We start from the raw sequence: 14,044 nt of genomic DNA on the forward strand, positions 1-14,044 counted from the left end.
TAGTTCTTTTATATTAAGTTTCATAAAATAGCCCCTCCCCTTGATTCCAGTCCTCTAGTATACAGTGCTCAAATTGACTGGGAATCGTGTTGTACGGCACGCATATAACCAGCACTACCAGCGAACTGAGAAATACGACTTGAAGATGTGTGTAACTAAAATGGGATTTTTCTGAAGTGCTTCATCAGTTTCTGCCATAAACGGCAGATACAAACAACATGGCCTTCTCTTTTGTAGTACACAACCCTTCAAAATTTAGAGCATTTTATAATTTGGTTTTGATGCAAACTATTTTGTTAGAGAAAAACGTACATACGTTGCAACATTTTGCTGTACTAATAAGTTAGGCAAATTTTCATGGAAATATTTTATCTGAGATTAATTGAAAACCCGTTCGCGGTTTTCCTGATAATTCTTTCGACGATGTAAATATGTTTTGTGTAAAAAGGGTTCCAAAAGACTACCCATTGAACCATATGTTGTGGATTCTTGGTGATATAGCTTTAAATAAGAAATGTATTTATTAAAACAGGAGAAAGGTTTTTTTCTAACAACTCTTTCTGACAACTAAAATGCAAATATCTTTCTTAAGGTAGAACCAATTACATCAGAGCCACAATGCATTTCGGAGAGGAAAGTGTAAAACATTTTGGCAAGTGCAGTCATTCCTTGTCGTGTTACACTTTTGCGAGATTTTTTCCCGTTGCGCAATGGAAATACTTTATCTCAAACAGTCTATGGTATTGGCTAAACATGAGCTGTCAGTTATTTACTTGACAGTTGAAATGTCGGCCCATCATGTGAAGAGAAGGGCTATAAATTCGATTTTGTTTGACTGGTTACCTTGAATTAAGATTTTGATCGTTTTGATTTAAATATATGATACACATACACTAATCACGAAAGCAATCACAACGCATATTGCAGAACACTTGGAACGTTATTGTTATTTTTTTATTAAAGCAGCTATGTCCTGCGGTTAGTTCAAACATAGTGTTTGTTTGTGGAATATCTTGAACTGGTGCAAAAACGTATTATGGAATATCTGGAACTGCTGCAAAAAAAGTGATGTTGCTGCAAAAACAAGCAGCATGTATCCGTAAAGCCACACCAAATTAATAACTTGTTCATCGGATTTCCCGCACCTATTTCTTCAGAAAAGCAATATTTTTTTTATCACTTGGTCGTATTGTGCACTTTTCAAACCAGGATTCAAGATTCATGCAATGTCGCAATGGAAGGATTACAAGGTTAGTTTTCTCACCAGTCGTTATAACTACATTAAAATGAATGTATTATCTTGTGTTCAAAGATAACTGATATGATATTCTAGTAAAAATCACGAGGTAACACGGGCTACATTCCAATAACTGATATTGACTAGTTTAGTTTATCTCGAGTTGGTATACTTCATGCACAAACGTTATGCAGCCAATAGGTTAAACTTGGATAAGTTCTCTATAGAATATGTTTAGACAAGTTCGCCCAATGAAAGAGTTAAATTGGTTTAAATTATTTTTTGAGAAATATTGACCAATAATTAACTATTTTTGCCAAACCAAAGACTTAACACGTTTTATACAATTGGCTATTGGTGGCTTTATCAAACAATGCAATTAGATCAAAAGAATATTTTATAATTTAGTTATTCATTCTTTTTCTTGAAGCTAGATTGTAAATCAGTTGTCTTAGTGGTGTTTCGCCGGATTATCGGAAGCGTAACCAAGGAAAGCATTGTTAGTGGCCGTCTGTATGTCCATCCTGGAGTAAAAGAAACCATTTTTGTTGGATTCGGCAAGAACAATATTTATTTCCCACCAGAGGACAAGGAAACTCTAAAAACTTTTTTAGATAATAATTCGGATCAAAATTACTGTAAGCTTTCAGTCTTTGTATTTTACTATTAATTTTTTACATTATTACCAATATTGGCAGTACAATAATTTGAATGGTAGCAATGCATTTATAAGATACATTTGAATCAATTGCGTGAAAATATTTTAGAAACACAACAACAAATGGAACCATGATTTTACATCGATGTTTACCCTCTCCATTTGAAACTGAGATATTATGTTTTATGCCTATTATGTTCACCCATGCGTGTGGTGCGCTCTCCCTAGTTCCGTTAGTGATTTTACAACATATTATCGATCGCTCACGCAATTCTATTCCTATATATAATCTGTGTGAGGCATCTCTTGATCGTGTCTATGCTGTTCTGAGCTTCTTATTTTGTATTGTGTCTTAACTATACTGAATATTAAAGTTTGCAGCTGATGGTGTTGGTGATGCCCGTATTAAAAATCAATATCATCCTTAACGTAAAAATACGAAAACAAGACTTCAACTATTCCAATTATGCCAAGTCGAGTGCATTATTATACAGCGTATTGGCTCAGCAGTCACGCTTTGGCTCCAGCTCCCTGGGTTTTGGCTCCAGCTCAACCCAGAAAAAGAGTATTAACATGTTTATTCCGTTTAACAGGCGGTCTTTTTTATTTCTCGACAAAATAAAAGCACTCAATAATACTGGTTTTATCTTAAATGTAAGCTTCTTGAGTGAAATTCAGCTGAAAATTGGTGAAAATGTTCTATTTTCGTTTGTAAACATGCATGTGTTTGATGGGAGAATCTGTTTTATAAACAATATGTTTATAAAATAACCTATAAACGTGTGAAGATTAAACATATTTTTATGGCACTGCATTCCCAGATTTCTCAAATAAGCCTTCATAATTGTGAATTGGATAAAATAACGAGTCATACTTACTTTTTATAATGATATACGTTCTTATGATCTTGCTCGGAAATGGCATTGGCTCTTTTTCATACACGGCGCCTAAAAGAGCTGGAGCCACTGTTTCGCAGCCCTGTATAATTGTTGCATCATTTGAAAGGGTATTTCTTGATTCCTGATTTTATGGTGATTTTTTCGGATTTTACATAAGCTTTTTTTTAATCATTACACACTTTTAGTCGTAAGGGGTCACCAGACATTAAAGCATCACAAACGTGTACCCAATTCGTGACTTCCATCTACGAAACTTGAATTATTAAAGTGTCATAAAAATGCGTTGACAATTTTCGATCGGGGCCCTAACTTTCTCCTTGTGAAATTTCATTTGAATTATTCCTCGAACAGTTATAAAACTCATCAATATATTGGCAAAAAGGGTCCCTAAACAGTACATTGAGAATCATTTGGTGTAACAATGACATATGAGGCCAGATATTAGCTTTGAGTTTTCGTTTCTCAAGAAAAATAAAATGGACAAACGGGATAGATATTTATTATTTCCTCCGTTAAAAGAAGATGAATAACAAATAATGTTTAAACAATAAATCAGTCAACAATATACATGCAAATTGGATAAGGGCATGGTACACGATATTTAATCAATGAGTTATATTATGTACATTTATCAAGAACAGTTTGGATTTGTATGTTCTTATCTATAGTTCAGTAATAATCAATATTAATCTTACCGAAATGATACACAAGATTCTTTTTTGCTTCTATTCAGAGACCTTCTTTCATAGAACTATATTAAACATAGTTAGCAAAATTATTGAAGCTTGCCGAAACAAAATACAAGTTACTAAATGTTTTTCTCTGATTAAAGATTTTTAGACAGAATACATAAATATTCACAATACATTTAATAACAATGAGCATCGGGAATAAAAAAAAAACAAAAAAAACTATTTTTTCATTTTTTTTAAAGAAAAAATATTTTGTTTTAATGTTCTGTACGTGTGATTTGCACTCGGTAATGCATGGTCATTTAACTGTTGAAAATTAAAAACCAAGAGATCAGTCCGTGCGTGAAATATACGAGTTTTTACCACTTATTTTATTGTGTACTGGAGTAAGTCAGAATGGGCAGCGGTAATAGTTACGCATTTGATTTTTATATGCAATATAAAGGTAATTGAAAAAACAAAAATAAAAAACAACAACAAAAGAAACAACAATAAAAACTGTTGCCATAGTTTGGAGGTAACAGTATTTTGAAAACATGAAAAACCAAAACTTACAATTTTAGCAGGAAAAATGCGTCGTCTCAAAAAGGAAGAGTTGACAACAGTTTTAAAGAAAACATTGAACCAGAAATACATTTCGCAATAATTTCATCTAGCATTAAATTCATATAAACTAAGAGCATGTAACTAAAGATTTCCAAATGAAAAATTAGCATGTCAATGAAGAGAATATGTACACAGACGGGGTCTGCTATGTCTGTCAGACATTGGTGACAGTTATCATTACACATTATCTTGCAAATTTCAAGAACAAAATATCCAATTCATTTCACGGTATTATTAGCAGAAATCCAATAATGATAAATTTGTAAACATTTTTAGTCATTTTTTAAGATGCCTTTAGATGTTTACCCCTGGGAAAAAACCAACAAACCTGTAGCTGAATTAGAAAAAAGTCGAATAATAGAATAGTCGGAAAATATGCTTACAGATGGTTAAACAACACAAGTACACATTCGACAACTATTTTACAATACTTCCATGTAACATTTTCTTATATTTGGTGTATATATTAAATCTGTCCATTATCGCTTTTGCAGTATGAAACCTAAGGGAATATTCACGTTTGCATATGTAAGTGTGTACAGGAAAAATGTATCAGCGTTTTGCATCCAGTACTTTTATATAAAGGGTTTTGGAGCATTATTGTACGATATAAAGAAATTTTATTAATTTCGGTGTAGTATCGTATTTCATTTCACGAATGTCATCGGAAAACATATTTTCACGAGTGGCGGACGAGTATTCGGTTATTAATGTATCGAAAATAGTCGCGACAATTGGTTCAACTTAAAGTGAAAATCAACCATACGTGAAACATTGAGTTTATGATACTATTCGATACGTCACATTCAGCTAATCCAGAAAACAGGTGTTTTTATCTTTTACCGTTTCCTAGAAATGGGCTTAAAATAAATAAGTTGTTTGTATAAGTTATGTTTCTTCCTTATGTTTCGACCGAAAATAGTCGTGTTTGGTATCAAGCGAAATGGTTTGACGATCATTGTCTATAACTGTGAAACCCACATCGAACGTTTAATCACTTGCGAGCAAAAATGTTTGATAAGTTATGGACATTCGGATCTCCTCGTCCATTATTGTCGTAAACTACATTGGATGACGGTTTGAAATGTCAGAAATCGGTACACTTTAATTGCGCTGCAAGTAGATCGCATGGTAATTTCAATTAAGCAGATACACTTAATGACTTATTTCTTGGTAATCTTAATTATGTTTGCAGTAATAAACATTACTGGCAATAAATTTTAACTTAGATTTTACAAGTTCGAGCTTAAACACCACATTAAAGTAATGATATAATTCAAAATTTTACGAACTTCTTCTACCGATGTACCGGCATACCCCGAGTTTGTTTTTCTTGAAAATGTCCGAGGAATTCCGAATGGATTAATAGACTCATGAATTTTCGTCGTCTGGTGAACCTGTTAAATTTAAGTCCGGGTTAGCAAACAGTTACATAATATTATTTCTACATATTAATGCTATTATCGAGCATTGTAGTAGCAAAACAGTATATATTTTAAGCAGTATACACAAGACGATTCATCGTTCTGAAAAAGGTTTGATTAAGTAAAGGTTTCTATCCGTTAAGTTAGTCAAGATGTCTCAGTGGTCCAATCAATCAAGCCTATTTTCTAGGAGGTTCACTTTCGTTTCGTTTTATCCAAGCAACCTTTTAGTTGCCACTTCTACCGCTTGAGCAACAGGTGACACGAGTTCAATGACGGACTATTTAGACGCGCCACCAGCCTGGCCCTTTCCCACGACGTATCGTCCCTTATGATAAGTTCTTAGCATTCTTTCAGCAATCCGACGAAATCTTGTGTCCATCATTAATGGTCCTTTTTAAAATGAATAACGTAGCGTGTGATCGGTTTATTTTTGTCATCTAATATATCTATATATGATATTTCCCTTCTTGTGACTAGTATTCGTCTTCGTTCTGTCGTCATTCTTTGACTTTAAGAGACATTGCATTCAATATCTATCTAACCTGGCGTTTCACTTTAAAACAGTCCCAATAAAAAACACAAGTAACTGGCTGCTGTAGAACAATCCAAGACACATCATTTAATCACAAGAAAACATAAGGTTGACCAATACGGTGCCCCACAAAATTGAGTATAAATGCATGACCCTGAGGTCAAGACGGAATAAGCCTATAAACAACCAATTTTCATAATTTCACAGGCAATGATTTTTCCAATTTTTACACTTAAAACTATCATGTTTTGCAAAACAGTGACAAATTATGTTAAGCTCCATGTAAAAAGAACACAAGCACTCTTTTTCATATAAACATCCGGATCTTGGTCAACGGGGGCAGATAACTGTGAGCCAGTTACGTATCCGCACACATTGTCCGTAACGATAGTATGATGACACCGTGTTCTTACTGGAAAGTCCAGAGAAGTAGTTGTCTATACATACGCATGACATGTTTTATATCTTACGCCTACATATTCAATTTAACCTGCTTTTTTCTCGGCGTTGTCAATTCTTGCCGATCAGCTGCAAAATTAAGTGCACACAACAACGCATACAAAATTGGAACGTTTTTCTCTGGATTTGGACTAAGTTCTTTATAATAGTTGACAACAGGGAAAACCATGTATTCTGGTGCTCCAAAAATCTTAGTCGCCTTTTGGAACTATGGAATAAATTGTTTTACTTTTGTAAATTTCAGTGACGTTATGGTAAACGGACTCGCATATTCTGTCGCATTTAGTTATCACCACAATTCTCGACACATCTGAAATCAGACAATTCAAAACATCAGCGTTTTAAAGTGTATCATACTGTGAAAGCAGGGTACACTTGACTTTAACATTGGGTATCCAATGCTGAACTTAACCATGCAAAAGCGCTCGAAAACGTGACCCGATCTTATATGCTTTACCTAGGAAATATCACCTATATCAACTCTCACAATACTTGATTTCTTCATTTATAAGGATCTCATTTTATGGATCCCAAATATGATTTACTTAAATTAATAAAGTTGATTTCACAGACCAAAAGGGAATAATGAATGTTGAAAACCATGGTTCTTAAGTGGGTTACCGAATTTAATTTGAAAGAAATGTGCAGAAAACACGGTATATCTACCTTATGAGACGATCGCAGATCACAGTAAAACTTTTAGCATTCACCAATCATTTAATATTTTTGCATTTTCAGCTATTACATACACGGTTACGATCGTGTTATCAGTAATTGATATTTTCCATAAATGCAATATTCAGTAAGTTGGTTAAGTTTTATCACTCCAATATTTGTTATACATGTTTATGCATTGATTGTCACTTTATTGCTAAATTTTGAAAAAAAAAAATAGTATTACCGCTTGGGATGAAGCTATGCAAGTTCCTCATTTTTCTCGTCAGAGCACTGTCATCGTGAAGCTGCATACATTGAATTATCTCAGCACTAACAACAATGATAACACAATGTGGCTTATTTTCCTGTCTGTTTTGATTCCCCGTGCGGTTACTCGAATTAAACTGAAATAACACAATAACTTGAATGATGTGTAAATGAGCACATAGAAACCATTTTTATACTTGTGACGCATTGTTAAAAAAACAAATACATTTCTATTGAAGAAATTATGTCTGTCTTTGGCTAAACAAACTTCAAACCGAGGGGAAACTATTTACGGCGCACCATTTACATGTTTTTTTTCTAAAAAAAAATATATTTACTTCGTGGTTAATTTCTATTTCTCCTTCCAAAACACTTTTGAGGTCTTCGTCTGTTAGGGCCGAGTTTGTCTGAGTAAATCCCATTGTGTCAATAACATTCACTTGGCCAAATAAATCAGTTGTCCTGCCTTGAATTCGAAGCAACTGCAAGCATACCGTTACATCATATTTAACGGCTTGCCAAATTATGCATTATTTACAAAATAAGAATTGGAAAAGAGTTACGTTGCCATCGAAATAATATATCAAATATAAATTAGGCAATAATGAATTAATATTATTTAAGATAAGAATGTTATAATACCTTACAATAAAAAAATAAAAATAAATAAAGAGAGGATATTTGTTTATTTCAGTGTAAGATCGTATTTTATTTCACGAGTGTCATAAAAAACCCATATTTTCACGAGTGGCGAAGCCACGAGTGAAAATGTATTTTTTTATGACCACGAGTGAAATTAAATACGATCTTACACTGAAATAAACAAATTTTCTGTTTCTTTTATGCTTATTTTCGGAGTTTTATTTGTTTTTTTAATTTATTTCTGAATTACCCCCTTTTTTGAAAAGGGTGGGCTTTACGCCGCTACCCGTGGGGCGCCCCTCATGCATAATTATTGCTGTCAACTTTTCTACTTTCGGTTTGCTGAGATATAGTTCTCTGCTATTCATTCTTATAGCTTAATATTCGCTCGTTTTTTATTGCAAAGCTTTAAGACAGTAAACAATGAAGTATTATTAGTGCACATATGTTCCAAAAAATAATGAAAACACTTTTTATTTAAATATGGGCTTGAATACAAAACCAAATTACTACGCCGCTATTTAAAGAATGAAAATTTGGAAGGTCAAATGTGTTTTTATAGTAAGTTTATATTCAGTCATCTTACTGTCAGAGACCAGTCTGTTTCGATTTAAAATGTTTGTTTTCCAGATAAAGAGTAAATGCCACGCTAGTTTGTTGACACATTTTGAGGTGTGGGTGGGGTAAAAAATATCGGATCTATCTGTAAATTGTGTGAATTCTCCATGTGCCCTCTCGAAATCGAAAAAATCGAATTGATGAACGCCGATTTCCCAGCGCCAACGTGTCCAACCAAGCAAAGGTTGAGCCTAACCTTTCCGAAGTCACTCTTAATTTTTTCTTTTAGGTACGATTCAGTCTGCAATAAAACATACTTTAACTACACTAAACGTGTTTTGTTTCTATTATTTCAAATTCTCATGCAAACATTTTGTAAAAGATAAAGAGCAGTATTTAAGTACGCTTTTGTAATTAACGTCAGTTGAGTATTCCTATCATGGTATTTGTGTCAACCCGATATTTCTTTTCCTCGATGTGTTGTGTCAAACAATAGATCATACTTAAATCAATGTAATGGTTGCTGGACTGCCAGCAGAATGCAAACACGTCCCTGTATAAAACAGTTTTATTTTGCAATACACTGATTAACATATTATTTATTTACTCTTGAACTAATATTACCATTGATATATATTTACATTCACAATTCATTCCTTAACGATGGTTGTTGTTTATCAAATGCACTTTATTTCTGTATAAAGTGCAATGGCATTTCCCATCGATATCGCCTGCGTTTGTTCGATACTTCTGTCCTGTCATTGGGCGCAATAATACCAAGGGGCAGGGCATATTTACTACGGAACTATTTTTTTAATGAAATCGTAGTACAATTATTGGCAACATGCAAAACTGTAATCTGCAGTAAAGCAGTTAAAACAAAATAAGCAACGATAATTGGATTGATTTTAATGTAGATAATTTCATGATGGATGGAACAATTGAAGAAACGTAAATGTGCTTAAAAATGCTGTTAAATGTCACGAAAATGCAAAAACACTTAGTTCAAAAAATCTATAACGGGTGCTTGTATGACGTCATGAGTGATGTCATTGAAAAAGTTTTACATTAAGCTCGATTCGGGCCGAAACATAACTCCGCAGCTGCATTTTGTTTCGACGCCATTTTTTGCAGTGTACATTCGTTTTGAAAGTGTTGTTTTTTCGAAAAGTGACTGGATTACTGGGATTATTTACACACAATACCTATTGGGTAATCAATTAATTACCTATTCAGTTCTACTTTAACCATTATTTGTTTTGATAACTAATTTAGGCCTGAAAATTTTGTAAACATGTTCTTGATAAAAAAAAGAGAAATAATATTTGAAATGTCTTTGTTCATTGCATACGACATAGTGGAATTATGTCCATATAAGTCGTATGTTCTGAATAAAATCGACAGAAATAACTAAAAGTTCGGAGGAGTTAGTCGTTTTAGACATAGTTTAGTGCTTTTAAAAGCCAAAACAACTGCAGAAAAAACTATTTGGTGAACACATCAGCTTGCCAGAAAAAGACAACTCAGCAGAAAATATGTAAGTTATATGACTTTTGTGGTTTAATTCCTGTTTTGGTATTTGTATGCAGCTACATTATATATTCTAAAATATGTTTTTGTGCAAAAGTTTGCATCGTTGACCAACTTTCGGTCAGAAACCAGGTCGCTCAGCCTTCATTGTTATGATGCGGGCCCTGAAAGCGCATATGTAAAACAAAAAACCGGGCATTAACAGCACGTGAATTTACTGAATAATGCACGTTTTCTACCGAAAACGCCCGGGTTTTTGCGTTTTAATACACAACGATAAGGGACCGAAAACACACATTGTATGCAATAATACGTATTCATAATATTCTTGACCTTGAAACGATAGAAAATAAACATATAAATAAGGAACTATTTTATCTGTGCATTCATTGTCGTATAACATTATGTTACGATAGCTGTTCTAATTTACCCACCGTTGAGAGCAACGAGAGGAAGAAAAGAGAAAATGCTCTTGAATAATCAATTTATTTTAGCAGAAATGTAGATTTAAATGAATGTAAATATAAGTATTAAAATTCGGACTCCACCCATTTTGAACAGCCCCATTGCATACCATACCCCAATAAAATGCAACATGTCGAATTTTAATCCCTAAATAGATACACAAAATTGCTAAATGCTTGAACCTGGTATAATGAGTTTATAAGTTTAATTCAAATGTATAGGTTTACTTTCATCGATTGTTTCTGTCATTCAAATCGATAACTTGTAGCTTCTTTGAGCCAATGCAATATGCTAAAATGGATATTTTCGTTCATTAAATACCCAATTTAATATATATGCCCTTTATTGTCTAACAATTCAGAAAAATCCCAGGGACTTAATACTGACGTAAACTTGCCATTGATCTGAACATCATGGTAAGGAATTCTTTTATGCATGAACTGCACACATTGAATTGGTTTGCAGTTCCTTCAAAACTCTATCGCAAAGTTTAAAAATACAATAAAATTAACATTTGTTCGTTTTATTTTCGAGGTCTCTGTCGACGTTATTCATATTGAAGTAAACTACAAACAAGATTTTGTAATTTCGTTAGGTAAAATAACCCTAATAATAAGTAATACTATTAGAAATATAAAATTGGTATGTTGTCCATGGCACTTTTACCGCAGACTTCAGAAAAGAGCTGGTCATTCAATTTGACAATTTACAACGCATATAACCTGGCAAGAAATTTTTATTAGATTAGTTAATTGGGCTTACCAGAGGTTTTTTATCCATCAATACACTATGAATATTTATCAAGTAATTTGATGCCCGGAATCATGTTTGGAACATTTCTGAAAACAGCAACACTAAAATCGCGATGATAGATACTGCATCAATGATATTGTAAGATTATGTTCCGAAAACTTCCTTAATATCTGTATTAATGTTAAGGTCCATGTTCATTTAATTAGTAAATACATTTGAATCTCGTTTGACATCTAAAACACATTTCAAACCGCACTGTAAACAAATTACTTAACTAAATCTATAAATATATGATGATGCGACTTTTCGAAACAAATTCTAAACAAAAGATAAATGATATTCGTACTTTCACAAATGTATCACAATCAATATTCCTCCACTGTGTGTTGCCCATACTTAAGTTTACTTGTGAACGTTAAGAGATCTAATGATCTGTAAGCTCAAACGCACACCAGTGTATACAATCTTAAAGTAAACCCGCCAATCCGTTAGCCACGCCTCCTTCTCCCGCCTCTTTTTAATGTTTTGTTTAATCAAAACACATAGTAGATAACTTATATTCACTAAAATGGTAGGTTTGAGCGAGGTAGCTCTCGAAGTAAACTTATGACGCAAAAACTTCTAAAACAGGATTTCAGATATTATAAATTAAGGAAAACATTCTTAAAATATCTTAATGGTCATTATAATCTCATATTAAAGTACAATAGTAGTCTTAAATTGCTGATTACTAATTGTATTGCTCATCCCGATTTTTATGGTGATGTTTTAAAGAAAATTCGTAAAATTACAATGTTTCCAGCAGGTAGTTGAACAGATAGACTTAACGAATTACTTGGATTTTATTTAAACCGTGGATATAAAGGCAATATTTTGAAGAGCACTTGCCTTCTAGTTTTTGAAGATGAATACCTGAAACAAAATATAGGGTTGAATATACAAGTGAAACACTTTTAAACTCACCAACTTCAATGATAAGATTTGAACACATATCAACCTCTCTTGAAGATTATATGTTATCAATAACTAAGTTGTAACTATTCAAACTATTTCAATACTTGATTTTGGAAAATTGGAAATATGTTTTTTTAAAACAGCTATTCATTATAAGGTTAAATCCACCAAACATGTAGAAAAAAGATGTATATTTTACTGCTGCCCGCTTCAAATATAAAATGAATAAAAGTTTCTTAATTTGGCATTCCTCGAAAACATTGGTGTCGTGGAAACTCCTTAACGGTTGTAAATTATCTTTTACTGTTTATATACAGGCTATTCTTATTGGTTTAAAGGCTAGGTTCTGCACCAGGACATAAACGATTGAAAACTAAGCGTGGTCACAAGGCCGACAGTTAAATGTGGGTTTAAATTATTATAGTTACTGCGTAAGGCTATGGGATATATTATCACTTAGTCAAGCCTTATCACATGTTTTGGTGTGATATTTTTGCACATATTAACCTGTGCTAAGGAGGAAAATGAACAAGTAGCAAACTATACAACTGCTAGCTTCAAATGTCAAGACCATGGAGGATTACTTCAAGAGAATGTGCTTAATTCTTCACGCGTTTTAGTGGTATAATTGAGAACGCTGATGGGGTCCATTCATACAACTTATTAACGGAAAGCATCCCGGTATGGGTTTCAGGACTAGCAACCGCAGGTCCTTATATTGCCCTTTACACCTGTATGAGTTTGGATAACACATATTTGCTGAACACGTGACATTTCATACCAATATTGCATATGAATGCAGTGTTCACTGTGCTCGGAAACCCGATCTTATCGGATACTTTGGAATTACTAGGAACACATGCTTCTGCATTGTTAAGACGTACAGGTCGTTTCCTTATACCCCGGACTGTTTAGAACGAGATTTCTGGACATTAACGAAGGCATTATTGTTTTTAGATTTCGTGAACAAATATTGAGCCCCCAATCCGAGTCGCCAGACTTCAACTGCATAAGCGCTTTGATAGAAAATGAAGGCACACATTATTACAACACTAAATGTTCGTTTGCATTATATGGTTTATGTAGCCACCGCATTGACAGTCCGTTAAGTAGCAAATGTACTCCCAGGCTTAACAACAGTGCATTATGTCTGATCGAAGAAAATGGTACATTTCTAGAAAATACCCTGAAATGTGTTGCACATAATGGAACTCTTCTATCGTTCAATTTTCGCAAAACAGTATCTTTAAATTCACCCGTTATGCTTGGCAGTTTTCGGACTTTCAAAGCTGTTGAAGATAATAGCAAAAACAAGGACAATATTTCTTTGTCATGTTTATCAATTACAAAATTGAAAGGAATCATTTATTTGGAGACAGAAAACTGTTCGAATGAAAATGCATTCATTTGTATGGATGTAAAACATGACATATTTAACACATCAGGATCTGAGACAAAGGAAAATGCAAACACAAACAGTAAGCACCTTTTGATCATAATATGCTCCCTTTTGGTAAGTGTTTGTGTTATGTCAGCATTACTCGTTGTATGGTTGCTATACAGACAGCATTCCAAGCAACGACCTAGGAACAATAACGGGACTTCACAGAATTATATGTACATCACACCCGCAACAGAAGTGCGATTTGAGAATGATAACACACAAGAAGAGGAATCTGCAGCCAAAAACGAAGTTGAGGGATCTAAC

The 14,044-nt window shown here is 33.4% G+C and overlaps 1 protein-coding gene across 2 annotated transcripts; it reads right to left on the minus strand.

The window, feature by feature from the left end:
- Nucleotides 1-3,299: 3,299 nt before the first annotated feature.
- On the minus strand, nucleotides 3,300-11,859 carry LOC128216903 (uncharacterized). 2 transcript variants are annotated; one of them, XM_052923604.1, is made up of 4 exons: nucleotides 11,729-11,859; nucleotides 7,773-7,916; nucleotides 7,412-7,571; nucleotides 3,300-6,820 (listed from the first exon to the last, which is right to left on the minus strand). In XM_052923604.1, the coding sequence occupies exons 1-4, from the start codon at nucleotides 11,774-11,776 to the stop codon at nucleotides 6,702-6,704; spliced, it is 471 nt and encodes a 156-aa protein (XP_052779564.1). In that variant the 5' UTR covers nucleotides 11,777-11,859; the 3' UTR covers nucleotides 3,300-6,701. The 2 variants fall into 2 exon arrangements, with proteins under 2 accessions (XP_052779564.1, XP_052779566.1); XM_052923606.1 differs by having other exon boundaries at nucleotides 11,392-11,787.
- Nucleotides 11,860-14,044: the final 2,185 nt, after the last annotated feature.

The sequence above is a fragment of the Mya arenaria genome, chromosome 14 (genome assembly GCF_026914265.1).
Source record: "Mya arenaria isolate MELC-2E11 chromosome 14, ASM2691426v1".
NCBI classification, from domain to species: domain Eukaryota; kingdom Metazoa; phylum Mollusca; class Bivalvia; order Myida; family Myidae; genus Mya; species Mya arenaria.